The sequence below is a fragment of the Theropithecus gelada genome, chromosome 1 (assembly GCF_003255815.1).
Source record: "Theropithecus gelada isolate Dixy chromosome 1, Tgel_1.0, whole genome shotgun sequence".
In the NCBI taxonomy this organism is placed as follows: domain Eukaryota; kingdom Metazoa; phylum Chordata; class Mammalia; order Primates; family Cercopithecidae; genus Theropithecus; species Theropithecus gelada.
The window spans coordinates 116,786,929-116,812,921 of record NC_037668.1 but is presented as its reverse complement, the minus strand read 5'-3'; the positions used below and the strand labels follow the sequence as shown (position 1 = coordinate 116,812,921).

Sequence of the window (25,993 nt, the reverse complement as noted above, 5' to 3'; positions counted from 1 at the left end):
TCTGGCTGTGAATTCTACCTACATCACTAACTTATTGTGTGACCCTGGGATATTTACCTACTTGACCTCTCTAAACCCTTAGAAGCAAAATCATAATCTTGACTGACAAGATAACCAAGAAGCAGATAAGATAAAATGTGAGGTGCCTGGCAGAGGCCTGATGCATAACGACCTGGATGGAGTCTACTTCAAATAACTCAACTATTTCTTATAGCTTCTCCAGGGACCCTCTTTTTTTCACTCTCTGGCTCCCTCCCACCAAGCTTCTACCACACGGCATGAGGCGTGTGAGGAGTGTATTACTCTTAAAAATAGAAAAGTGTAGCTGTCCTATTTTTAAGAATACAACCTTGGACACCTGTACTGCAAAACCTCCATGTTAGAGATCTATTCCACTCAGAAAAAAACAAAAAGAAAAACTTAGATGCAGAAATAATAAAGCCAACTTCCAAATGATGAGCAATCTACATTGCTTTCCAATTTCTGCGATGCTCCATCAGCCTCCCAGTCCCTTTGCCTCTGTGCACTGCAATACCGGTATCCTCATAATACTGTGGAGGGGCAAGTAGGGGTGAGGGGTATTTCTACATATTGGAAGTGTGAAATTTGGCTTCCAGAGTCTATTGCACTGCCTCGGCTTCAGCAGGGCCTTACTCTTTTGCTTGGTGAAACCAAACCAAGAAGCAGGCCCAGGACCATCTCCAACTGAAAACTTCGCGTGTTAAGATATCACTGGTAAAAAAAAAAAAAAAAAAAAAAAAGGCCAGGCGCGGTGGCTCAAGCCTGTAATCCCAGCACTTTGGGAGGCCCAGACGGGCAGATCACGAGGTCAGGAGATCGAGACCATCCTGGCTAACACGGTGAAACCCCGTCTCTACTAAAAAATACAAAAATCTAGCTGGGCGAGGTGGCGGGCGCCTGTAGTCCCAGCTACTCGGGAGGCTGAGGCAGGAGAATGGCGTAAACCCGGGAAGCGGAGCTTGCAGTGAGCTGAGATCCGGCCACTGCAGTCCAGCCTGGGCAACAGAGCAAGACTCCATCTCAAAAAAAAAAAAAAAAAAAAAAGATATCACTGGTGACTTGATAAGTATTATATTGCTATGTAAAAAAGGTTTAAAAGTCCATATTTTTAAGAGATGTACATAAATGTATATATGGGGTCAGGTAATAGATAAGCTTTATTTTAAAATAATTCAGCAAAGGGAGAAGTAAAGAGAAGGATACATGAAACAAATGTGGCAACATCTTGATAATTGTTTAATCAGGATGATGGGTATGATTGAGATTTATAATATTATTCTCATTATTCGGTCCCATTTTTGGGTTTGAACATTCTCATACGTAATTTTAAAATCTGAAAATTTTTAAAAACCTTCACATTTTTAGGAACAATACATATGGTCTTGTAATCAACAGGCACATGAGGCTTGTCTAATATCCTAGGCATCTTTCTCCATCTCCAAAAGAGTCTAGTAGGATCTGCTCTGGTCATGTATTCCATCAAATCCTCTGTTCTTCCTAGTCCAACAGAGTATGTCTTTTAATTTCCAAGCACATATTTCTGAAGCCTTGAATAAGTTGGGGAATTGCCATTTTCTCCAACATTACCATCCAGACACTTATATATGTTTTCAAAAGTGAAACCATGAGGTAAATCTAATGAACCTCTAAAGCATTATGACAGGTAAAATAATCCTGACACAAAAGACAACATATTATATGATTCCATTTATATGAAAAGCCCAAGAAAGGCAAATCTATGGAGACAGTAGATTAGCAGGTCATGGGGCTGGGAGTGGGATAGGCACATACTGTAAATGGGCATAAAATATCGTATTGGGATGATGGAAATGTGCTAGAACAGGATTGCGGGCGATGGTTATACAACTCAGTTGCCAAAAACCATTAAATTTTAAACAGGCGAATTTTACTGCATGTAATTATATCTCAATAAAGTTGACTTTAAAAAAAGAAACATAGGTAGGTCACAAGCATTTTTGGTTTTTTGAGATGGAGTTTCATTCTGTTGCCCAGGCTGGAGTGCAGTGGTACAATCTCGGTTCACTGCAACCTCCACCTCTCACGTTCAAGTGATTCTCCTGCCTCAGCCTCACAAGTAGCTGAGACTACAGGTGTGTGCCACCACACCTGGCTAATTTTTGTATGTTTGGGAGAGACAGGGTTTCACCATGTTGGCCAGGCTAGTCTCGAACTCCTGACCTCAGGTAATCCACCTGCCTCAGCCTCCCAAAGTGCTGGGATTACCGGCGTGATCCACAATGCCAGGCAGGTCACAAGCATTTTAAAATTATTTATTAGTCATGTAAAACATTTTATATTTAAAATGAACTATAGTGCATCAACTTGAGATTTCACAGTAGTGATATAAACTTTTCAAATAACTTTCTAAGTTAAAAAGATGAGTTAATTTAAACCATTGCTTTAATTAAATTATTTTAATTTACATAATTAATTTAAACAAGTTATTATACAAACCAGAAGTTTTGGTGAATGCTAGTTATGTTATTGACTCCCAAATGATAAAATCCCAGCTGTGTGTGTGTGTGTGTGTGTGTGTGTATTTTAACTTCAAGATCAATAATAAATATTAAATGGGATTATGCTGATTAAAATGCTTTGTAAATTGCCAGTGCTGTACTAACAAAAGAAAACGAATGGCTTACCTAAGCTGCCTTCTACTTTAATACAAAAGAAATTCTTACAAGTTTATGACAGACAAGAGACTCTCCAGGTGTGGCAGGAATTGATTTAACCAGTAATGCTGCCTCCCTTTTCTAGGGTTTCAATTTCTTCCTTCAACAAACATTACTGAATGCTTATCATGAATCCACCAGGTGCAGGTCCATGTTCTGGATCTCAAGAGATGCACTGTTGTCTTATTCCTCCTCTTCCTCCAAGCTAAGACGCTTTACCATGAAACCTCTACTGGACTGAGATGCAGCAGCCCCAAGCCCTTTTCTGGTTGCACTTGACACAGCTGAAAAGGGTTGGCATTTTTCAAACTTTCCCAAATATTGAGGGAGGAAAAAACCCCCACAAGAGTACAGTCAAGTTATTAAAGTGACAGAATTACAAAACAGAAGATTGGGGTTGGGAAAGAAAAAAGAAATGCTCCCCGGTTCCCACCTAGATTTGAGTTCCTAAAATCCTGACTCTTGCACACCCCTTTTTCTTTCTAAGGAAGCTAGTATCTCCCACCTTCTCAAGAAAACAATGAGTGCTCGATTAGATTTAAATCCCATCCCCAAAGAAAGGAAGCAGTCTTCGAAGTTCTCAGCCCCATGAAAACCACCAAGCACTTTCTCTACCAATTCCCATATTTCCAAGACTAGTTTTCTCCTGCAGTGTTGTCGCAGGAGAAAAGGGTCTGGAGGCAGGAAACCTAAGGCCGATTCACACTGATTTCCTAGAACTGAATCAAAAAGAAAACCCCAACTTTCCACACCTAAGTAACAAAAGAACCAGACACTACTCCCTTTGCAATCCCCTCCCCCCCCCCACCCCCCCCCCCCCCCCCCCCACATACAATGCCCCCCCAATACCCCCCTCTCAACACCCCTCCCCGCAACACACACACACTTTTTCTGTGTGGCAGATGGGAAATTGAAAGTATCTCTGATTGGTTGCAGAAAGCAACCAATCATACATTTGCATAGGAGTGTAACTTTGTAACTTCTCTTTAGCCTCTGATTGGTTGCTTTTCACAACCAATCAGACTGATTGTGGAGTCACTACTTCATTTACATAGGGTGTACACCAAGTAACCGATGGGAAACCTCTAGAGGGTATTTAAACCCCAGAAAATTCTGTAAAGGTAGTCTTGAGCTCCTCTGCCCTGGTCGCTGCTGCTCTGTGGCGTGTACTTTCGTTTTCAATAAATCTGCCTTTGTTGCTTCATTCGTTCCTTGTTTTGTGCGTTTTGTTCAGTTCTTTGTTCAAAACGTCAAGAACCTGAACACCTTCCACCAGTGTTATTGTTGTTAGTAGTAGTGGTATTACTATTTTGACGTTAAGTTGGCTAATAAATCTAGGGATATTTTGCATTATCTAGATGTTCTGCCAAGTTTTCTATACCTAGCTATCAGCCAAATTTGCAAAGGCCATGAAAAAAAAAATGATCAGAGTATGACCCATATCGTCGTGCCTCTCATGCACACATTGGTCTCACGTAATTTTGTTTCATCTCCTGCCAATTCTAAAAGGGTATGCAAGGCAAGATACTATAACCTATATAAACCTACATACCCTGTATCAAAACGACGTGCCTAAGAAGATAACATACTAGTTGATGACAGAGCCTGAAGAGACACCTGTTCTGGATGACCTAAGTGAATTTCTCTTTTTATTTTGAATTCCTTAGAAAGAATCACCCTTGGGGCACGTAAGAATCGGCTCAAATGGGAGTGCCTGAAGCCGGGTGGGGTACTGGGGCCGGGGGGTGGCGGTGAGAAGGTGGGAGAGGAAGGGGTGGTTAGACTTTTAGGGATGTAGGCTTTGGCACCACTACGAAGGCAGGGTTTTCTTCGTGTTTTAACTCTGTCAGATTGAGAGTAGCTCTGTTGTAGCCCCTTTGCAGGGTTCCCATGAGACTCTTCCTAGGCAGTTACGTTGACTCGCTTAGCAACATAGCAAATTACAGAAACGGAGTAAGAACGTAAGAAATCTCAAAGCGCGTGACGTATGGGATCTCACTGTTCTTGGCCCTTCTCCCGACCCGTAGCCCCGCTCTGTTACGACTGCGTGGGTGAGTCGTCTATAAAAACTCATCTCTGCGCGTCTCTTCGCCACACTCGCTTCCTGTTTTTGGCGGACCTGTTGTGGCTTGTTGCGGGCACTGCAGTGGCCCTGAAGATGGCGTCTACCAGCCGGTTAGTATGTCCGGCCGAGCCCGGCGAGCTGAGGGGCGGGCGCGAGCGCCGCGGGCTTTCAGGCGGCCTCCGGGCAGCCTAGTCGGACTAAGCACAGAGGGGTATGGGAGAGAAGCGGCGGGACTGGCCGACCGGCCGGGACAAAGGCACTTCCAGACGGCAGGACTGTCAGGGTGTCGAAGGGGTTACCCAGCTGTTGACGTTATTGCTTCGGAGTCTTATGTCGTCTTCTTATGTAGACATCACCCTTTGTGGGTCCTGGTGGGCTTCTGTGTCCCCAGCCCTTGTCCTCGTCTTTTCCGAATATTTCAATCTCCCTTTATTTTCTTTTCCTTCTACCTCCGCCCCTCCCCCAGCTTGTTGTTTTCGTCTACGGCCCAAACAACCCGAGGTCCGTAATTTCTCCTTTTCAAAGGAACGGGAAATAGTTGGTTCCGGGTCCCTATCGATCTGACAGCTAGGAAGTTGGGAACGTCAGCATTGGTAAGCCAGATGGAACCAGGTTACCATCACAGCGGGCCTCGAAAGTGGAAGTTAGAGCCATCGGAAGAGTTGATTAGTTCCATGCTAAAGGATTTGTTTACAAATATCGTTGCCTGTGTCCTTCTGAAGAAAATCTTGCATAAGAAATTTAGTTATGTGTACTGGGAGGTTGCTCTTCAGTATATATTTAAAAATGCAATGTACTCATATCTACAGGAAATGCATGCAGTACCCTCAGAGATAGCCTTTAATCTTGTGACCTGAAAAATGCTTGCAGACCCTAATTATATCTCTCATTACCACTATGAGGTAGATATTAGTATTTTTGCGTAAGTGTAAACTGAGTCATGCCAATGTTGACTTTTCCAAGGATAGTGTTAGAGTGTAGAGTCTAAGATAACCTGTTTCTTGTTATCCACACCTGGCCTTTGGTTAACTAATGCTGTGTTAAAAGTATCAAATTAATTCTACAGGTTCTGGAACTCTGGCACCATTTTTCTGACCCTATCAGCTGTGGAATTGGTTAATTTCACAGTGAAAGCCATTTTTACAAAATAGCCTTTTCTGGTAACTGCCAAGACTTACATTTTATGGTTAGAAAAAAAGAATTTGGGGTGGGAGGCGCTTTAGCTAATGTACTGTTTGAACAGAACTCATAAAGCCAGTGACACTCTTGTTTACTGATTCTGATTCTTGGATTGGATGCTCAGTCATTCTATCTGGGTGGTGGTCTGTCAGGTGAGGCCTCCTTGTAGGTAAATGGAAAACTTTGGCTCCCCAAATCACTCAAATACGACTTAAATTCTGTCATGGCTTTTTAAGTCTGAATTGTTTTCTAGATATGTGCAATTTATGTATCATGGCAGTTATTGCTTAAGTTTTTCTATCAGTGACAAAGTTAAATGTAGAATTTTTTATTTTTTGGAACAGGCCTGGGCTGAAGTGCAAGTGGCACAATCATGGCTCACTGCAGCCATGACCTCCCCAGTTCAGGTGATCCTCCCACCTCAGCCTCCTGAGTAGCTGGGACCATAGGTGCACACTAATTTTTTTAGTGTGCCTGGCTAATTTTTTTATTTTTTAATTTTATTACTTTTTATTTTTGTAGAGGCCTAGTTACATTGCCCAGGCTGGGCCCGAACTCCTGGGCCCAAACAGTCCTCCGACTTTGGCCTGCCAAAGTGCTGTGGTAACAGGTATGAGCCACTATGCCCAGCCTAAATATATTATTTCTATCTTTTGCATGTTTTTCCTCTCAGGAAGATGTATTGTTACTAGGCCGTGAAACTGGCTGGTGACCTCACAGAAGAATACAAATATTTTGAGTTCAAATGTAAGCTTCGCCACTTACTAGTTCCATGACTTCAGGCAAATCATTCTGTGAGCATAATCTTTTAAAATGGGAAATAGGCCTTTCTTGCAGGATTGCTGTGGAGATTGACAATAATAAATGTGTAACACCAGCAATACAGTGCATACCCAATAAATGATAGCTCTAAAATGGGGTTTGGGATTATCTGGTACTTTAGATGTTTTAATGTCAGTGGTGGTGGTTTCCCTATTCCTCCCCATTGTTTCTCTCTGTTACCACCTGCGCCACCCCATTTGTATGGTTCCTCTTTTGTATTGTGGGTAATTTGGTTAAAAGTTTACTAATTTAGCATACTTTTATTTTGATAGGTAACACATACAAATGGTCCAAAAGCAAAATTGCAATAGACTAAAACCATGAAAAGTAGTCTCTCAAGTCTCCCCAGATCAGCCATAGTTACTAGTCTTTTGGTGTTTTCCTCGTGCTTATGATTTAACAAGTGTATACAAATAGTTCTAACCTCTCTTCTCCCCAAAAGTGACCTAATTTAAACTCCATTCACTACCTTGCTTTTACCTTTTTTTAATGACATTAGCACGCAGATTTTAAAAGTGGGCAGCTCAGTCACAAAGTGAGCACATACATAGCTACTACCCAGGTAAGGAAATCAGATACCACTAGCACTAGCTAAGACACTAGCAAAGTCTCTGTCCTCAGTCATTCCCCCTCCCTTGAGAAAACCGCATCCTGATTTCTAACACCATCAATTTGCTTTGCCTGCTTTGAAGTTGGCATAAATGGCATATGTATTCTGCTGTCTAGCTTCTGTCAGTATTTTGAGGTTCATCCATGTTACAGTGTATGGCTAGTTCATACTTTTCAGCTTTGTATAGATTTTCTACCTTACTCCTCACTCTTCATATCTTTCAGATGTTTCTGTATCATTACATGAACTAGAGTTTTCTGTCTACTTTTTAATAGTGCAGAGTGTTAGTTCTTAGTACTGTGTTTAACATGGCCTCCTCTTTTACTAATTTGTAATTAGTATTACTCTGCTAACATTTTCCTTTATTTCAACATAGTTTTTCGTAATTGATAACAACTGTTTAATTTTATTTGTCATAATATATTAAAATACTTTCCTTAGAGGAATTTATGGAGTAATCACAAATATGAAGTAATACTTACCCCTGCGTTTTCCCAATGAGAAGATTCAAGACATGTTCTGGTTAAGCTGACTAGATAAATTTGGAGGGGAATAGGGATTATTTTATCAGTTTTCCTGTAGATATCATCATCTAAGTTGAGAGTTAACCTTCTGAATGGTATTTGCTAACATGAGAAACTTTACCCCAAACCACAAATAACTATTTACATACTATAAGAACAGTTGATTTTTGTCTTTTACGTGCATCTGATGTCCATAACCTAACCATTTATTGTATTATTTCAAACGATTTTTAAAAGGGCCTTATTTGCAGTGCTACCAAGCATTTATGATTGGGAGGTCATACCCCCTGAAATAATGATCAAATATTTGTTGCTTTTACAGCTGATTCTGTCAGATCATTTATGATTAATGTGTAAAAAAAAGATGAACGTGTCTTCTGCAAACTGCTTTGTTGTTCAAAATAAGATAAATTGAGCTAATTATTAATATCACAGATAAATTTACAAGTAGCTTTTGAAACAATTCCTTGAATGATAAAAAATTCAGTAACTGAATTCTGGACTAAAGGAAATCATCAAGTCTTAAGTTCAGCAGAGCAACTTCTACCACCCCTCATTTCTATACTTACTGGGTTCAGTGTACTATTTAAATCTGTTACTAAAGTAGTTAACAAGTAGAAAAATACAGAGAGAAATTGTTCTCTGACTAGACAAATAAGTGGCAAAGAGCACAAACTGGATGGTAATGTAAATGCTGCAGGTTATTATGGTAGCTAGTCATTACAACACTAACCAGCATTTAAAAAAAATCTTAGTAGACTACATATTAAGAGAAGAAACTAATTATTTTCTATTTATGTTTTGAAAGCCTTCCCCAGTAAAATAAGAATTCCAGTGGAAACTACTTGCCAGTTACTAGCTAGAATTTAAAGTAACCTAACTGGGATGTTTACTTTGAAAATCTAGCTCACACGTGTTATAATCGTATGTATTGAAGAATGTTCACAATCTTTGTCTTCCCCATCCCCCGTCCCAGGAGATTACTGTGATACATGTTGATTGGGAAGATGTAAAAATACAACTTTTTTCTTTTAGTTTGGATGCTCTTCCAAGAGTCACATGTCCAAACCATCCAGATGCGATTTTAGTGGAGGACTACAGAGCCGGTGATATGATCTGTCCTGAATGTGGCTTGGTTGTAGGTGAGTTGTTATTATGGTTTTAATTTAAATTACTGTTTAGGAGGCCAAGCACTGCGGCTCATGCCTGTAATTCCAGCACTTTGGGAGGCCGAGGCGGGAGGATCACCTGAGGTCAGGAGTTTGAGACCAGCCTGACCAACATGGAGAAACCACATCTCTACTGAAAATACAAAAACTAGCTGGGCATGATGGTGGGTGCCTGTAATCCCAACTACTCGGGAGGCTGAGGCAAGAGAATGGCTTAAACCCGGAGGCAGAGGTTGCAGTGAGCCGAGATCGCATTGCACGCCAGCTGGGGCAACAGAGCGAGACTCCATCTCAAAAAAAAAAAAAAAAAAACTTGTTTAGAGTTCTTCACTTTTGCATAGTTTCCAAACTGTCATTTAATGAACACATTTTGACTTTCTTCCCCAACAAATAATTTATTGCCAAAAAAAAAAAATTAGGAAACAGAAATGAGTAAAGTTGTTTAGAAACATATTTTATTGTATATCCAAATTTATGTTTTTATAATGTCGGGTGGGAGCTAATCCAGAAGAAATGAAAAGGCCACAGTAATTTCCTAAGTCCTTCGTCTGAAATACTTGGTGGAGGACTGGGGAGATGGGCTGACACTCATGCATATTAAATAATCAAACTTTTGTGACTTTTTTATATGTTGAAAAGTAGATAAACATGATTTTTGAGTCTCACCGAAAGCCTTTTAGTCCAAAAAAAAAAGATTTATTATAACTTTTATATGGAATCATTTATTGATGAATGTCTAGTATAAAATTACTGTCAAAAATACCACTTAAAATTTCACCTTGTTCCTACTTGCGCACTAATCTAGATATGCAGCAGAACTTTAGATTGCAGATAGTCTGTTCAAAAACTATTCTTGTGGTGGCGTTGCAGCATCTGAGAATCGGGGTAATATTTAGCAGTTTGAATTACTTAAGAATGAAAACTCTAGAAGGATTGTGGGCAGTATAACAGAAGCATTAGTAGTGGCATACTGTGGAATTGTCTTTCTTGGTCCGAGAAGGCTGTTTGCCTCAGACCTACAGTGGGAGTTTTAAAGTATAGAGTTGCTAATAGGGATTGAGAATCATTTGCTACTGTATGCCGCTGAGTAAGGAATAGCCAATACATTTACTATATACTAGGTACTATTCTAAATGATTTACATATTCACTCAGTTTATCCTCACAACAAACTTGTGAGGTGAGTACTAACATTATCTTCACTTTACAGATGAGGAAACTGATGTTTAGGTAGTTAGAAGATTGACTCCATTGTCTGCATGGGAGGCAGATTTCTATCTTGTATTGCCTTTCATAATAATAAAATTTTAATCTGGGGTCATCAAAGTACAACCCATCACCTGTCTTTATATGGCCTATTTGCTAATATGGCTTTTACATTTTTAAATGGTTGAAAAAAATCATTATTTTGGGACATGTGAAAATACAAATTTCAGTATCTATAAAGTTTTTCTTCGTTTGTTTTTTGAGATGGAGTTTTGTTCTTGTTGCCGAGGCTGGAGTGCAATGGCGCAATCTTGGTTCACCACAACCTCTGCCTCCCGGGTTCAAGTGATTCTCCTGCCTCAGCCTCCCAAGTAGCTGGGATTACAGGCATGTGCCACCGTGCCCAGCAAATTTTGTATTTTTTTTTTTTAGTAGAGACGGGGTTTCTCCATGTTGGCCAGGCTGGTCTTGAACTTCTGACTTCAGGTGATCCGATCACCTCGGCTTCCCAAAGTGCTGGGGTTACAGGCGTGAGCCATTTCGCCTGGCCAAAGTTTTTTTTTTTTGATATGGAGTTTCGCTGTTGTTGCCCTCTTGTTGCCCAGGCTGGAGTGCAGTGGTGCGATCTCAGCTCACCGCAGCCTCTGCCTTCCAGGTTCCAGTGATTCTCCTGCCTCAGCCTCTTGAATAGCTGGGATTACAGGCGCCCACTACTATACCCGGCTGACTTTTTGTATTTTTAGCAGAGACAGGGTTTCAGCATGTTGGCCAGGCTAGTCTTGAACTCCTGACCTCAGGTGATCCACTGGCCTCGGCTTCCCAAAGTGCAGGGATTACAGGTGTAAGCCACCACGCCTGGCCTGTTACCTATAAAGTTTTATTGGTATATAGCAACACTCAGTTGTTTACATAGTGTATGTGGCTCTTTTCATATTACAACAGCAGAGCTTAGTAGCTGCAACAGAAACCATATGTGCAGCTCTCATCACTTGTTCTGCCGCTCAGCATACTAATTGCAGTGATGCAGTTATAACTCAGCAACATGTTGATCGCCACATATGTTGCCATACTGCACTGTTTTATTTATTTATTTTTATTACCATTACATATCCATCACACCAAAACAAGAAAAGTTAACTTTGAATGTCATGCTTTTAAGGCCTGGTGGAGTGTGGATTATTTTGCTACTGAATTAGATGGCAAAACAGTTGTGTTTATTACACAATGATACTATAGCTGTGTTAAAAGAATACAGTAAGCGTGGACATTACTATACTGAGCACTCATTAGAATATTTCTAACTCAGGAAAACAATGGTCAGAAGATAATGTAAAATAGAATATCTTAACACAACATAATTTTTTCACAAAAATAAAAGAATGAAACTGCGGCTGCAACTGAAGTTTCTAAGTGGCTTATTTCTTGGCCAAGCAAGGACAGCCATTTACCAATGATAATTAATTCATATTTGATTGCAAGAGCTGAATATATGTGTTCAGAGAAAATAAATTTATTTAAGGCTGTTAGCATCTCACCAAGAACAGTTGCTTGAAGAGTTGAGGACAGTGGAGCAACATCAGTAGTCAGTTAAAAGTCAAGGCAAATTATCTCAGGTATTTTTCTTTGGCTCTTGATGACTAGATTGATGTTATTGGTACTTTTCAGTTGTTTATTCAAGAAATCATTGCTGGGCCGGGCGCAGTAGATTACACCTGTAATCCCAACACTTTCGGAGGCTGAGGGGGCTGGGTCATGAGGTCAGGAGTTCAAAACCAGCCTGGCCAAGGTGGTGAAACTCTGTCTCTACTAAAAATACAAAAATTAGCCTGGCATGGTGGTGGGCATCTGTAATCCCAGCTACTGGGGAGGCTAAGGCAGAGAATTACTTGAACCCGGGAGGCGGAGTTTGCATTGAGCCGATATTGCACCACTGTACTCCAGCCTGGGTGATAGAGTGAGACTCTGTCTTAAAAAAAAAAAAAAGTCAGTGTTGAGCTTGTCAGAAGAACTAGCTCCAATGGGTTGTCTACATGGAGCAGCTATAGGAGAAAATAGCTTCAAAGCAGTTGCGAAAGTGTTAATTCAGTATAACCTGAAGTGGACTCTGCTAAAATTTATTATAATTGATAAGGGTAAAAATATATGTGGAGCAGAAGACTTAGTGGGACAGATTTGCCAAGATTGAAAATGTAAGGTGTTTAAACAGCCTGTTTATTATATTATTATTCAGCAGTACTTTGTTAGAGAAGACTTTAATCTACCTGGTGTTACTGAACCAGTAATTGTGAACAATGAACTTCATTCACTCTTGTGGACATAACTATCAATATCAGTTCTGTGACCTTTTTTTTTTTTTTTTGAGACAGATTCTCACTCTTTTTCAGGCTGGAGTGCAGTGGTGCGATCATGACTCACTTCAGCCTCAACTCCTGGGCTCAAGCAGGACCTTGGCTAATGTTTTTTTTTTTTTTTTGGTAGAGATAGGGTCTCACAGTGTTGCCCAGGCTCGTCTTGAACCCTGGCCTCAAGTGATCCTCTTGTCTTGGCCTCCCAAAGTGCTGGGATTATAGGTGTGAGCTATCATGCTCGGCCAGTTTTGTGACATTTTTTGTTAGAAATAAAAGCTGAATATTTCTAACAAAATATTGTTAGGGTGACTTGTCTGAATGACACACTAATTTGGTGATTTAGCAGTAGTAAAGTTTTGTTGTGATTTTTCTGAACTCAGGGGCCAAGAGTAAGATTTTTCTGAATCAGTACTGCCTTCAGCTACTGCTATTGAACACTGGATGGTTTTGAAAATTAGCTTTTGCTGCAAACTTGCTAATACTTCTTAATGAATTCATCATAAAGTTACAAGGCAAAATACTGCTTTTCTGTGAAACATAAACTGCGGTAAAGTCAATTTCACAAGTTAACGTTTGAATCATAAGTAATGTCAAATTGCTTTTATATACTTTATATACTTCCAGTGCTGTCAGAAGTTAAAATAGGATATTCATTACCACATAGATTTGCAGCAGATATATTTTCCAGGCTTAAGCTATATTTTCAGCGGTGTTTTTCAGACCTGAATGCAAATGCAAAGGAAATTTTCATATTTCAAAATTTGTTTTCATTGCACAGTTAAGGGGGTTCCATCTAACCTTCAATTGGTAGTGACTAATCTGCAGGGTAACAGTATGTAGGCCATTATCAGGAGAAGAATGTGATACAATTCTATAAATGCCTTCCAAGCAGTAAATATGCTCAATTAAAATCATACGCTTGTGGATTAATATTGGTATTTGGCAGTACTTATCTATGTGAAAAGAAAGTGAAATATATAAAATCTTGTCAGTACAACATCATTGACACATGAACATTTGTCATTCATTTTGATGATAGAGAACATTAACTTTGAACTCCAGTTAAGTGAAATGTTATCCCCCAAAAAGAGAATTTTATTCTTCTCATTAGTAGACATGTATTACAGTAAATTACCTAATTATTATATTTTAAATTTCAACAATAAAAAATAGTGGATTTTTTTCTTATTTTATATAAGTACCTACTTAATATCCTTAATTTTGCCTCTTGACCCACAAAGCCTAAAATGTTTACTGTGTCACCCTTTACAGAAAATGCTTGCTTAACCCTTCAGTTAAATGAGAGCCTTCCAATTCTTCCACAATGTTAAGATCAGACTGATAATGTGTACGAGTGAGACAGACAAAACTGAAGATAATTTCAGCTTCTTAGCTCTCCTAACCTCTGTAGCTTTTTTTTTTTTGGAGTGAGAGTCTTCCTCTATCCCCCAGGCTGGAGTGCAGTGGCACGATGTCTGCTCACTGCAGCTTCTGCCTCCGGGGTTCAGGCGATTCTTGTGCTTCAGCCTACTGAGTACCTGGGATTACAGGCATGCACCACCACACCCATGTGTATTTTTAGTAGAGACAGGGTTTCACCATGTTGTCCAGGCTAGTTTTAAACTCCTGGCCTCAAGTGATCCAGCTGCCTCAACCTCCCAACATTCTGAGTTTACAGGTGTGCGCTATGGCGCCTGGCCCATTTTTAAATAACATAAAAGTATCCCATTATATTTTCAGCCTTCCCACCAGCCTCACTTCCGCTTTAACCAGAAAGACAGTTGAGATTAATCAGCCAGAAAAGGAAGATACAATTCACAGGACTTGTATGCTTTCTTGTGCTTGGAATTCCTAATTTTTGCTTGTACTTTTCTGCTGTATCAAACCAAAGGAAGTTAATTTTGTTTTTGCTTTTATTGATTTATTCATATCAAACACCATGTTAAATCTTGAGGTCTGAAAAAAATATCCAATAAAACTTACTTTCTGTGATATATGACAGTATTCCTTTTTGATACTGATTCTTCTGACATAAAATATAACCAATACTTATTTTAAAATACGGTAGGCTTATTCATAGATTAATGAGTTAAATGTGTAATATATTGTGTAAGTGAAGAATCCATTCCATTACCGAACAAGGACAAGTGTAGAAGAGTCTAGTAGCAAAGTTCTGTTTTGCTGAGACTATCATCAAGCAAATTAAGTTGGAAATACCTAAATTGAACATAACACTGCATTAGTATAAATTAATATGACATACATGCCTGTATATATTAATGTCATATATCAATAGTGAATTTAGATTGCATTAAAATCGTGTGTCACTTGATGAGGATATGTTCTGAGAAATGCATTGTTAGATGATTTCATCATGTGAACATCATAGATGGTACTTAATAAAACCTAGATGGTATAGCCTACAACACACCTAGGCGACATAGTATATAGCCTATCACTTCTAAGCTACAAATCTGTACAGTGTTATCGTACTGAGTACTGTAGGCAGTTTTAACTCAGGGGTAAGTATGTATCTTTTTCTGTTTTTTAAATACATATCTAGTATTTATTGTTCTGACTTCTGGAGCTTTCGGCCAAACTCTTATTCTAGTATATGGTGCTTTTAACATCCGGTTCAATGTAGGCTTTGTGGGGCATGTCTGACCAATTGTACCTTCACTTACTAGTTCTTTTTTTTTTTTTTGAAGATAGCATCTTGCTCTGTCACCCAGGCTAGAGTGCAGTGGCATGAGCTCAGCTCACTGCAACTTCCATCTCCCAGGGTCAAGTGATTCTCATGCCTCAGCCACTCGAGTAGCTGGGATTAAGAGTGTGCACCACCACTCCCAGCTAATTTTTGTTGTTTTGGTAAAGACGGGGTTTCCCCATGTTGGCCAGGCTGGTCTCAAACTCCTAGCTTCAAAGAGATACCCCAGCCTTGGCCTCCCAAAGTACTGGGTTTACAGGTGTGAGCCACTGCGCCAGGCCCCACTTACTACATTTTTGTAGGTACTCAGGTACATTAACTTACCCAGTTTACCTATGAAAAGTGGGAGAAAGCTAGTATCCTTTCATCCCATTGTTCTGCGAGTTGTCAGGGTGCATACAGACCCTGCCATATATGTGAATGTGTTCAGCTCTGTCTTATATATCGAACATAGAAAAGGTACAATGAAAAGATGGTATTATAATCTTAAGGGACCACCATTGTGTATATAGTCCATTCTAAGCCAAAATGTTATGCAACATGTGACTGTATGTGTAATTGAATTTGCATCAGCTCACTGGTTTAAAGGCATTTGCTCTTTATTGCCAGCTCAGTTCAGCCTTTGCCTCTTACACTAAGAAAATGGGGAAGAAATCAAGCTGGGCAAATATTCTGTAGCCCACTAAGGGATAGCATTTGTGACTTTTTTCTTATTTAAAATACTGGTTTTCATGGGAATTTGAATCCAGACATCAAGTGTTTCCTAATAAATTATCTTGGCATACATGATTTGATTATGCTTGCCATAAAATTTTTTACATTGTCTGAAATGTTTTAGATTAAACTATATTAATAAACATTTTCTGAATTGTTTTTGGACAGTCCCTTTTTTCTTTTATTTTTATTTTTATTTTTTATTTTTTTGAGATGGAGTCTCGCTCTGTCGCCCAGGCTGGTGTGCAGTGGCACAATCTCTGCTCACTGCAACCTCCACCTCCCGGGTTCAAGTGATTGTCCTGCTTCAGCCTCCAGAGTAGCAGGGATTTAGAGGCACACGCCACCACGTCTGGCTGATATTTTTTATTTTTAGTAGAGACGGGTTTTCACCATGTTGGCCAGGCTGGTCTCGAACTCCTGACCTCAAGTTCCCGCCCCCCCGCCTCGACCTCCCAAAGTGCTGGGATTACAGGTGTGAGTCACTACACTCAGCTGGACAGTCCTATATTTAATTAATGTTTAATTTGTGCTTTAAAATTAGGACAGCCCATTGTGACTAATTCCTCTTTAATAGCAAACTGAAGAGTAGATATGGCCCAATTTTCATATTCAGAGCCGTATGTCACCCCCTCATCTGAGTTAGCAACTAAGAGAGCCCTTTACTATTACTTTTTTTTTTTTTTTTTTAAGACAGAGTCTCACTCTCGCCCAGGCTGGAGTGCAGAGGCTTACTGCAGCCTCCACCTCCCAGGTTCACGCAATTCTCATGCCTCAGCCTCCCGAGGAGCTGGGACCACAGGCACCTGCCACCACACCTGGCTAATTTTTTGTATTTTTAGTAGAGACGGGTTTCACCATGTCTGCTGAGCTTGTCTTGAATGCCTAACCTCTGGTGATCCGCCCACCTTGGCCTCCCAAAGTGCTGGGATTACAGGCGTGAGCCACCGTACCCGACCACTATCACCTTTTTTAATGAAATAATTCATAATACCAGAAGTATATTTATGTTATAAGTTTATATCTTATACCTTATACCTTTTTTCCTGCCTCTAATAACATTTATCTCATTGTCTCTCAAACCGTCACCTCATTCTTCTTGAGGCCGACCCACCACCAATCTCAAAACAAGGGCAAGTGTTTTTGATTTTTCTTAAAGTAACGCAATACTTCAGGAACCAATTTTTGTTTCATTTACAGTTACATTACGAACTACCTCAAAACTTAGTGGTTTACAACAGCCATTTTATTTTGCTCAGGATTTTATGAGTCAGTAATTTGGGAGGGACTTATCTGGGCAGTTGGCATTGGCTGGACCTGTAAGATCTGCTTCTTTGATAACTTCTTCACTTGCATTTCTGGTTCCTCTGTGCTACTTGACCTCCACATAAATCTGTCATCCTCCAGGGCTTCTCCGTAGTTGTCTCACAGTAGTCATATTTTATACTACATGGTAGCTGGCTTCTAAGAGAAGTACCTCAAGAGCAAGTGTTCTGAGAAAGTGGAAGCTAGACATGGGTGGTAGGTAAGGGTTATGCCTGGAACTGGCACAGGATCGTTTCAGTATTCTGTTCGTCATGGCCATGATAGGACTCACCTGAGTTGAAGGGCGTAGAGAAATAGGCTGTACCTAAACGTGATAGTGACAAGGTCACATTGCAGAACAACATGTGGATGGGAGATATTGTTGCCATCGTTGGAAAATACAAATTGTCACACATTTGCTGTCTTTTGATAATGTTTTCCCCCAGTATTTAAATAGCTGTATAGTATTTGGTGTCCTTTAAAACTTGTTTCCATTTTTTGTAGCTGTAGTTAATGCTATTTTTAATGCTATTTAACATGTGATAGTTGTTTAATTGGTTCTCTTTTATTTGAATTACAAGATTTTTATTTGAAACATGAAGTGTTATGATTTGGTATTAGCTGCCCATTTCATCATTGATCCTTAAGATACTGGTAGTGACTCTAAAACGACCAATTTTTATTTTTTATTTTATTTTTGAGACCAGGTCTCACTCTGTTACCCAGGCTGGAGTGCACTGGAGTCCTCTCGACTCACTGCAACCTCCACCTCCCTGGTTGAAACGATCCTCTCACCTTAGCCTGCTGAGTAGCTGGGACTATAGGCACACGGCACCACACCTGGCTAATTTTTGTATTTTTTGTAGAGACAAGGTTTAGCCATGTTGCCCATGCTGGTCTTGAACTTTTGGCCTTACACAGTCTACCTGCCTCAGCCTCCCAAAATGTCCACGTCCAACCTGGGCCAATTCTTAAAGCAAAGTTTTGTTGCTCCTACTATGAAACTGGTTTTTGTTTTGTTTTGTTTTTGAGACCGAGTCTTGCTATGTCACCCAGGCTAGAGGGCAGTGGCTTTATCTTGGCTCACTGCAACCTCTGTCTCCTGGGTTCCAGTGATTCTCCTGCCTCAGCCTTCTGAGTAGTGGGATTACAGGTGACCACCACCACGCCTGACTAATTTTTGTATTTTTAGTAGAGATGGGGTTTCACCATATTGGCCAGACTGTTCTCAAACTCCTGACCTCAAATGATCCACCTGCCTCAGCTTCTCAGAGTGCTGGGATTACAGGCATGAACCACTGTGTCCAGCTGAAGCTGTTTGTTCTAACAGCACTTTTTTGTGGGGTTTTTTCCCCAGATGCCAATTGTACGATTATGTCGTTTTAAAAGTTGAACACTAGGTGGCAGTATTATTATATTTAGATAATCAGTTTGTTCATAAATTTGACCTTGTACATTTCCCATAAATTTATTTTTATAACCAGTAAAGTATTAGCTTAGTAACCTGCCATAATTGCTATTAAAACATAAAATTGGTCTATCATGACTTCTGTAAGTTATTTCACAATGAGGAGTTGTTTGAAACTAGTAGTAGTATTTCTAGTTAAAGAAAAAAAAATGTACCATTTAAATCTAAATTATTTGATTGTGTACCATTTAAATCTAAATTATTTGATCGTATGTAAAAACAATGTAACGAAGATACTGGAAAATAGTTTAAGTGTATTTGAAAGAGAAAAATGAGTCCATTTGACCTCTCCCTTCTACTAAACTCATTCTGCATGTTGTTTATACCAGTGAATCTGAAATATGAATGTATAAATGTGCATTAAGAGTCAGCTGGGGAATGTGCTTAAAATGATTCTAGGCTCCATTTGCAGACATTCTAATGTAGGTCATACATTGGTAACATATTGAGGAACACAAATCTGTACTATTTACAATTTACCACATTCTTTTAGATTTTCTGTACGTTTAGATTTTTTATCTTCATATTTTCCATGTCTTCACACCTAGACTGCGAACTCCTGGGGGCATATATTTTATAATTGTGTGTCTCCATTGCTGCTAGTATAGCTAGAAGTTACTGTCTCTAGAATTGAGGGTTGGCTTTACTAATTGATAAGCCGTGTAACTATAGTTGAGTGACATAATTTGTTCAAGCTTAATTTGTTTCATCTGTAAAGTAAATCTTTTTTTCTTCCCCCATGGAAGACAGATACCATACATCTCAGAATTGCTGAGTCAAATGAAATAATATGTGAAATACATAGTGTAATTTTAGTGTAAGATTTCACTGATACGTATTGTGGAGATACAAGTGCTTTTTTTTGAGGCAGGGTCTCACTCTGTTGTCCAGGCTAGTGGCATGATTATGGTTCACCGCAACCTTTACCTCTCAGGCTCAGGTATCCTCCTGCCTCAGTTTCACAAGTAGCTGTGGCCACAGGCTCATACCACCACCCCCAGCTACTTTTTAAAAAAATTATTAACATTTGTAGAGGTAGCATCTCCCTGTGTCGCCCAGGCTGATCTCGAACTCCTGGGCTCAAGCAGTCCTCCTGCCCCAGACTCCCCACAGTGCTAGAATTACAGGCATGAGCCACTGTGCTCAGCTTCCCCCCCCCCTTTTTTTTTTTAAGCTTGTAGAAAAAGAGGGTGATTCTAAGTCTGAGATGCCACATTTCATAGCATGTCAGTTGCAACAAATGTTTGAGTGACTGCTGTGGGTCTGGTATATTTAATGCTCCAATTATAGTATGTTAAAGATTATTGGGTAACCATCTTTCAATTAGCATTAACAGTGTTTTCCAAAGGGAAAATTAGGTTTGGTTTAATATGGCCAAGTTTTAAAAATAAGCATATTTGTATTCACTTACAAGTTATTTCTTTGGCATCCCTTGTAAGACTTTAGACACAGCCTTCTTGCCTAATTTACAGCTTTTAATTTGGGTGCAATTTTTCTCTTAAGCATCAGAAAATTACCCATTAAGTACTTGAGTAGCAGACTGCCCTTTGAGCTGGTTTGTTTCCATTTTACAGAAGGGGAAACTGAGACTCAGATTGCTTAGGTAATTAGCTCAAGATTCCCATCTTATAAGCAACAGAGCCACATAAATCCAGGTCTGTGGGACTTAAAAACCTTTTTTAACATATGTCTCTGTTAATCACTGTGCTGGTTGGTTACTGAGAGTGATAGAAAGATGAGAATGCTGTGAGCAAACCCTGGAGCAACTCTTTGGATAGTGTATGAAAGAGAGTAGGGTAACCTAATACGGGATCCTGCAGTTAAAGCTACATTACAGATCTTCCAACTATGGTGACATCCTGAAGATAGTACTGTTGAAATTCGAGTGAAGCACAGTTTTTAAGAATGAGTAAGGATTTATGGAGAGAAAATTATTCCAAGTAAAGGGAAAAAGAAACCTATGCCATAGGATAGAGGCCTGAACAGTAGTAGTATGTGAGTGACCAAATTTATTGTGGCCAAATTTAGGATACACTTTCAACCAATGCATCAGCTCCTCATCTTAGATGCTGCTACTCCTATCGACCTACTTGTATTTGAGGAAAATTGAACTGTAATAAGATATCCAGGGATGGGGCTTACAGTGTATTTTCCTCACTGTTTTCCACTGGTTCACCTTGAACAGTTTTCTTTAGGGTCTAAACATCAGGGGCAAAGTAGGCTTTTATGGGCTGGTCTGGGAAATAAACTGTGATATGCTTTGTTTCTAGGAGATAATTCATGTTGAGTTCCTACTCAATTTATGGCAACATAAACTGTGAGAGACTGGTGATTTAGAGACTTGCTATATTATTAATAGTATTTCTTTACGAAGTCAGCATTCTCTTCAAACTTGAATGCTGTCATTCAAGCTGACCATTTCTTAGTCAACATTCTCTTCAAACTTGTCTAATGTAAGATTTCAGTAAGAATGTGTAGTGACCCTGGACTAAAAAGTAGGATTATTTGACATGTCATGAGAAGGAATCGTAGAAAGGATTAAATGACCACGGAAAGTGTGGAAGCTAGTGATACATTTCATCATCAACATTAGACTTACTGTTTACAGCATGTTGACTTAAAATAGTTTTCCAAAGTACCTTGGATTTTTTTTTTTTTTTGCTTTAAACGTAAAAATATTTGATGCTTAGAGTTTGTCCACCTTGAATAATAATACGTTCAGATTCTTGAACTTCTAGACTTAACCAGCATGTTTGACAGCATTTGTAGTTTTTAAACTAAATGAGCCTGTGAAGACAAGTAATTTGGGGTTATTGTGAGACTTCTACTTCTGAATTCTTTACTACAGGTTGTATGCCACAGTGATTAAGATTAGTTTCCAGGAAGACAGCAGAAAGAATTGAAATTCTGGGAAATTCCTCTTCGTGTTCCTGTTCTTAAAAATTCCTTTATGAGGAGCTAGGGGCTTGTGCTGTAATCCTGATAACTCAGGAGGCTGAGGCAGGAGGATCACTTGGGGCCAGGAGTTCAAGACCAGCCTAGGCAATGTAGCCAGACCGTGTCTGTAAAAAAAGAAATATTTTTTTTAGTTAGCTGTGTGTGATGGCGCAAGCCTGTAGTCTTACCTGCTTGAGGGAATTAGTTCCCCCAAGTAGCTAGTGAGAATCGCTTGAGCCCAGGAGTTTGAGGCTGCAGTGATATGAGTGTGCCACTGCACTCTAGCCTGGGTGACAGATCAAGACTCCACCTCCAAAAAATAAAACAAAATTTTAAATTCCTTTATTAAATTATAAAAATAAGAAGCAAAAACACTCCTAAGAGTCTAGGTCAGGCTAGAAAATCAGACCCTCCTCAGTATTTGCTTCCTGGCTGCGTTTGGTGTGTTGCAGTTTCCCCTGCACGAAAAGTCCTTCTAGTTTTCACGTTGTACTATGAAATACCTTTGGTTGGACTTCCAATTGCTTGCATGGTAAAGAGGATAAATGTCTGTTTAATTTGTCTTTCTTTGTAGTTTGCTTCAGAATATGAGGCAGAGTACCTTGATTTTTCTGGGCATTCTTTCTCACTTCTCCTCTCCCCCATCCTCTTATTCATTATAGCTGAGACTGCTGGTTATTTGCCAACGTCCATTTCCCTGTTCTTTCATTAGTAAGAGTCCCTGAGTTTTACATGGGCATGTATGTGGCTGCTCACCTAGACCCTATATCCCAGTTTCTCCTGTAGCTAGGTATGCCATGTGGTTAAGTTCTGACCAGTGGGTTTGTAAGTATTAGAAGAGATGTGTACAGCTCTAGATCCTGCCTTAATAAAAGATGTATCCTTACTTTTTCTCCTTCCCAGTGGCTAGAATGTAAACATGATAAAGGAAATTACCAACAGCTGTCCTATGCTACAAAATGCAAGCCATAATAAGGATATATTATCAAAAAGATAGGAGGAGCTTGGGTCATACTACCCTGGGACTATTAAGTGTGGACTGTTAACATGAGAAACTTCTATCATGTTTAAGTCACTACTATTTATTATTTAATTATAGCAACCCTACCTGTATATCCTTCCTTAAAAACTTCTGGAATCCTGGCCAGATGCGGTGGCTCACCCCTGTCATCCCAGCACTTTGGGAGGCCGAGGCGGGCAGATCACGAGGTCAGGAATTTGGGACCAGCCTGACCAACATGGTGAAACCTTGTCTCTACTGAAAATACAAAAATTAGCCGGGCATTAGCCGGGCGTGGTGGTGTGCGCCTGTAATCCCAGCTACTTGGAAGGCTGAGGCAGGAGAATTGCTTGAACCCAGGAGGTGGAGGTTACAGTGAGCCGAGATAGTGCCACTGCACTCCAGCCTGGGTGACACAGTGAGACTCCGTCTCAAAAAAAAAAAAACCCAAAAAACATGGAATCCTGTGGGAAGTTTCTCTTGTTTGGGTCATCTATTAGTCTGCTAGGGACTGTGCTACTTCCCAGAGAGACTGAGAGTACTGGTGGTAGTGATGTTGGAAGATTTTCTGGATTGGATTGGATTGACAGTTCTTTATTATAGATAGAATGAATAAGCTTAAAAATCAATATGAGGCTTATGAATATAAAACTATAATAAAGAGAAACAGGGATCCTATGGACTTGGCAGAAAACTGTGCCCATAACATAGTTTAATTACTCAGAGAAAGTTACAGAAACCAATGTGATCAATGAGCTAAAGGGTCCATTATTGAAATATTATGGAAGATTTCTATTAAATGTCAGAAAAAAGTAACACAGCACAAGGAGACCAACATGATAAAACTGGTTTTTAGGCGGTAATTGGCAGACTTGACACTCTAAAAAACTAAATCAGTAAAGCAGAGAACAAACCTGAGACACACCCACAGTGTGCAAGACGACAAGATATCTATTAGGTTAGTCAAAGTACCCACTGTGGTACTACTTGAAGATCCAGGTGAATAAAGTATTAAAGATAAAAGAGAAAAAAACTTTACATTCCTAGCAGAAGAGCTCAGGGCTACAAATCAAGAATTGTGCACACCACTGGGGATTGCATCCTTTTAATGTTTTAAAAATTATATTAATAGAGACTTGTAACCTACCACTTTGTTTTTTTTTTTTTTTTTTTTTTTTTGAGACAGAGTTTCACTCTTGTTGCCCAGACTGGAGTACAATGGCACGATCTCGGCTCACTGCAACCTACACCTCCCAGGTTCAAGGGATTTTCCTGCCTCAGGCTCTCAAGTAGCTGGGGTTGCAGGCATGCGGCACCACGCCCGGCTAATTTTGTATTTTTAGTAGAGACCGGGTTTCACCATCTTGGTCAGGCTGGTCTCAAACTCCTGACCTCAGGTGATCCACTCACCTTGGCCTCCCAAAGTGCTGTGATTACAAGTGTGAGCCACTGCACCCGGCCTAAAAAGTTACTTTCAAAGGACCTAAATCATGTTGACAGATTACTTCTCTGTGACAGTTGCTGAAATACAATGAACTTATCCCTAATTCTTCAGTTTGTCATTTGGTACAAAAAGGAAGCCATAGAACAATCTTCTGAGCCAGACGCAATGGCGCATGCCTGTAATCCCAGCACTTTGGGAGACTGAGGTGGGTGGATCACCTGAGGTCTGCAGTTTGAGACCAGCCTGGCCAACGTGGTGAAACCCTGTTTCTACTAAAAATACAAAAAATTAGCCGGGTGTGGTGGTGGATGCCTGTAATCCCGGCTACTCGGGAGGCTGAATTAGGAGAACTGCTTGAACCTGCAAGGCAGAGGTTGCCGCCAGCCAAGATCCAGCCTGGCCAACAAGAGCGAATCTCCATCTCAAAAATAATAATAAATAAAAAGAGCAATCTTTTATACGGATTTGTACATAAATCTCCAAAAATACAGTGCCGAATTATCTTTGTTAATTGTCGCTTGGAACAGCACTAATGACTATTCGCTTAACATTTTTGGTTCTCCTTTAGGGTATATGATGTAATTGTATTTCTCCCCTTTGAAGCATAACCACTTACTTGACTGGCTTTGGCCAGTGGCATGTGAGTGGAAATGTTAGTGTCACTTTTGGTCAGAAGCCATTATGAAGTCTGTGTATAATTTCCCACATTCCCTTCCCCATCAATGGTAACTGGCAATATCTCAGGTGATAAAGATCCTGTCACCTTGAATAAGGATGGTGTAAGAAGCTTTCAGCTATCCCTTTATAGATATGTAATGTGAATAAGAGATAAACCTTCATTTTAAGCCTTTGAGCTGCTTTAAAAATTGTTCCTCCAGTATAACTTGATTTATCCTAACACATAAGTATTAAAGTATAATAAATCTCAAACAATTGTGGTTAGCTTTTTACAACATAAGAAGACGCGGTGGCTGGGCGCGGTGGCTCACACCTGTAGTCCCAGCACTTTGGGAGGCCAAGGACGGAGAATCGCTTGAACCTGGGAGGCGAAGGTTGCAGTGAGACTAGATCGCACCACTGCACTCCAGCCTGGGTGACTGAGCGAGACTCCGTCTCAAAAATAAATAAATAAATAAATAAGTAAATAAATAAATAAATAAAGACAGTGTGTAAGAAACACAGTGGTCTGGTAGGAAGACAGACATTTAATGAACTCAACACTTACTCCTATTTAAGGTACTTAGGGTAGAATAATGCTTTAATAGACTGTTTCAATTGTATGCATAATGTTGAAATGTTTCAGTTTAAAATGAAGAGCATTGTTTTGAAAGTTTTGACTAGTGCTTTAGATATAAAATATAAATGAAAGTTAAGCATTGGAAATGGAATGTGTTTTTTTTGGAATATGTTTTTTGCCACTGATGGGGTTCTATATCTAGAAGTCAAATTAAATTTAAAAAAATTAATAGTCTTTTAAAAGTGACTGAATGTAAGCATATAAAATATAGCAATTAGTAGTTAGAAAATGAGATTTTTAACATAAAAAATCTAGGTCTAGTCTTAAGCATGGCATACATAATACTTTGAAATCTGCAAGAAGACCTTGAGGAAAGAGTATTCCCGTGTTGAAGAAGATAAGAATTGTTCTATGATTCCCAAAATAATATATAGATTTGGTGTCATTTAATTCAAAATCAGTAGTATATTGGTGGGAATGAGTTTTTAATTTTTAATTTATTGAGCTGTAATTGCATACCATAAAACATAGTTTGAATTTTGACA

At 39.6% G+C, this 25,993-nt stretch overlaps 1 protein-coding gene across 1 annotated transcript in view; it reads left to right on the top strand.

Moving 5' to 3' along the window:
- Positions 1-4,755: 4,755 nt before the first annotated feature.
- Positions 4,756-25,993, top strand: part of GTF2B (general transcription factor IIB) — a 38,671-nt gene continuing 17,433 nt past the window's right edge. The window contains exons 1-2 of the mRNA XM_025364422.1: positions 4,756-4,889; positions 8,950-9,056. Of these exons, the coding sequence (XP_025220207.1) occupies positions 4,873-4,889; positions 8,950-9,056 (124 nt within the window). The 5' untranslated portion in view covers positions 4,756-4,872. The remainder of the gene's footprint in view (positions 4,890-8,949; positions 9,057-25,993) is intronic.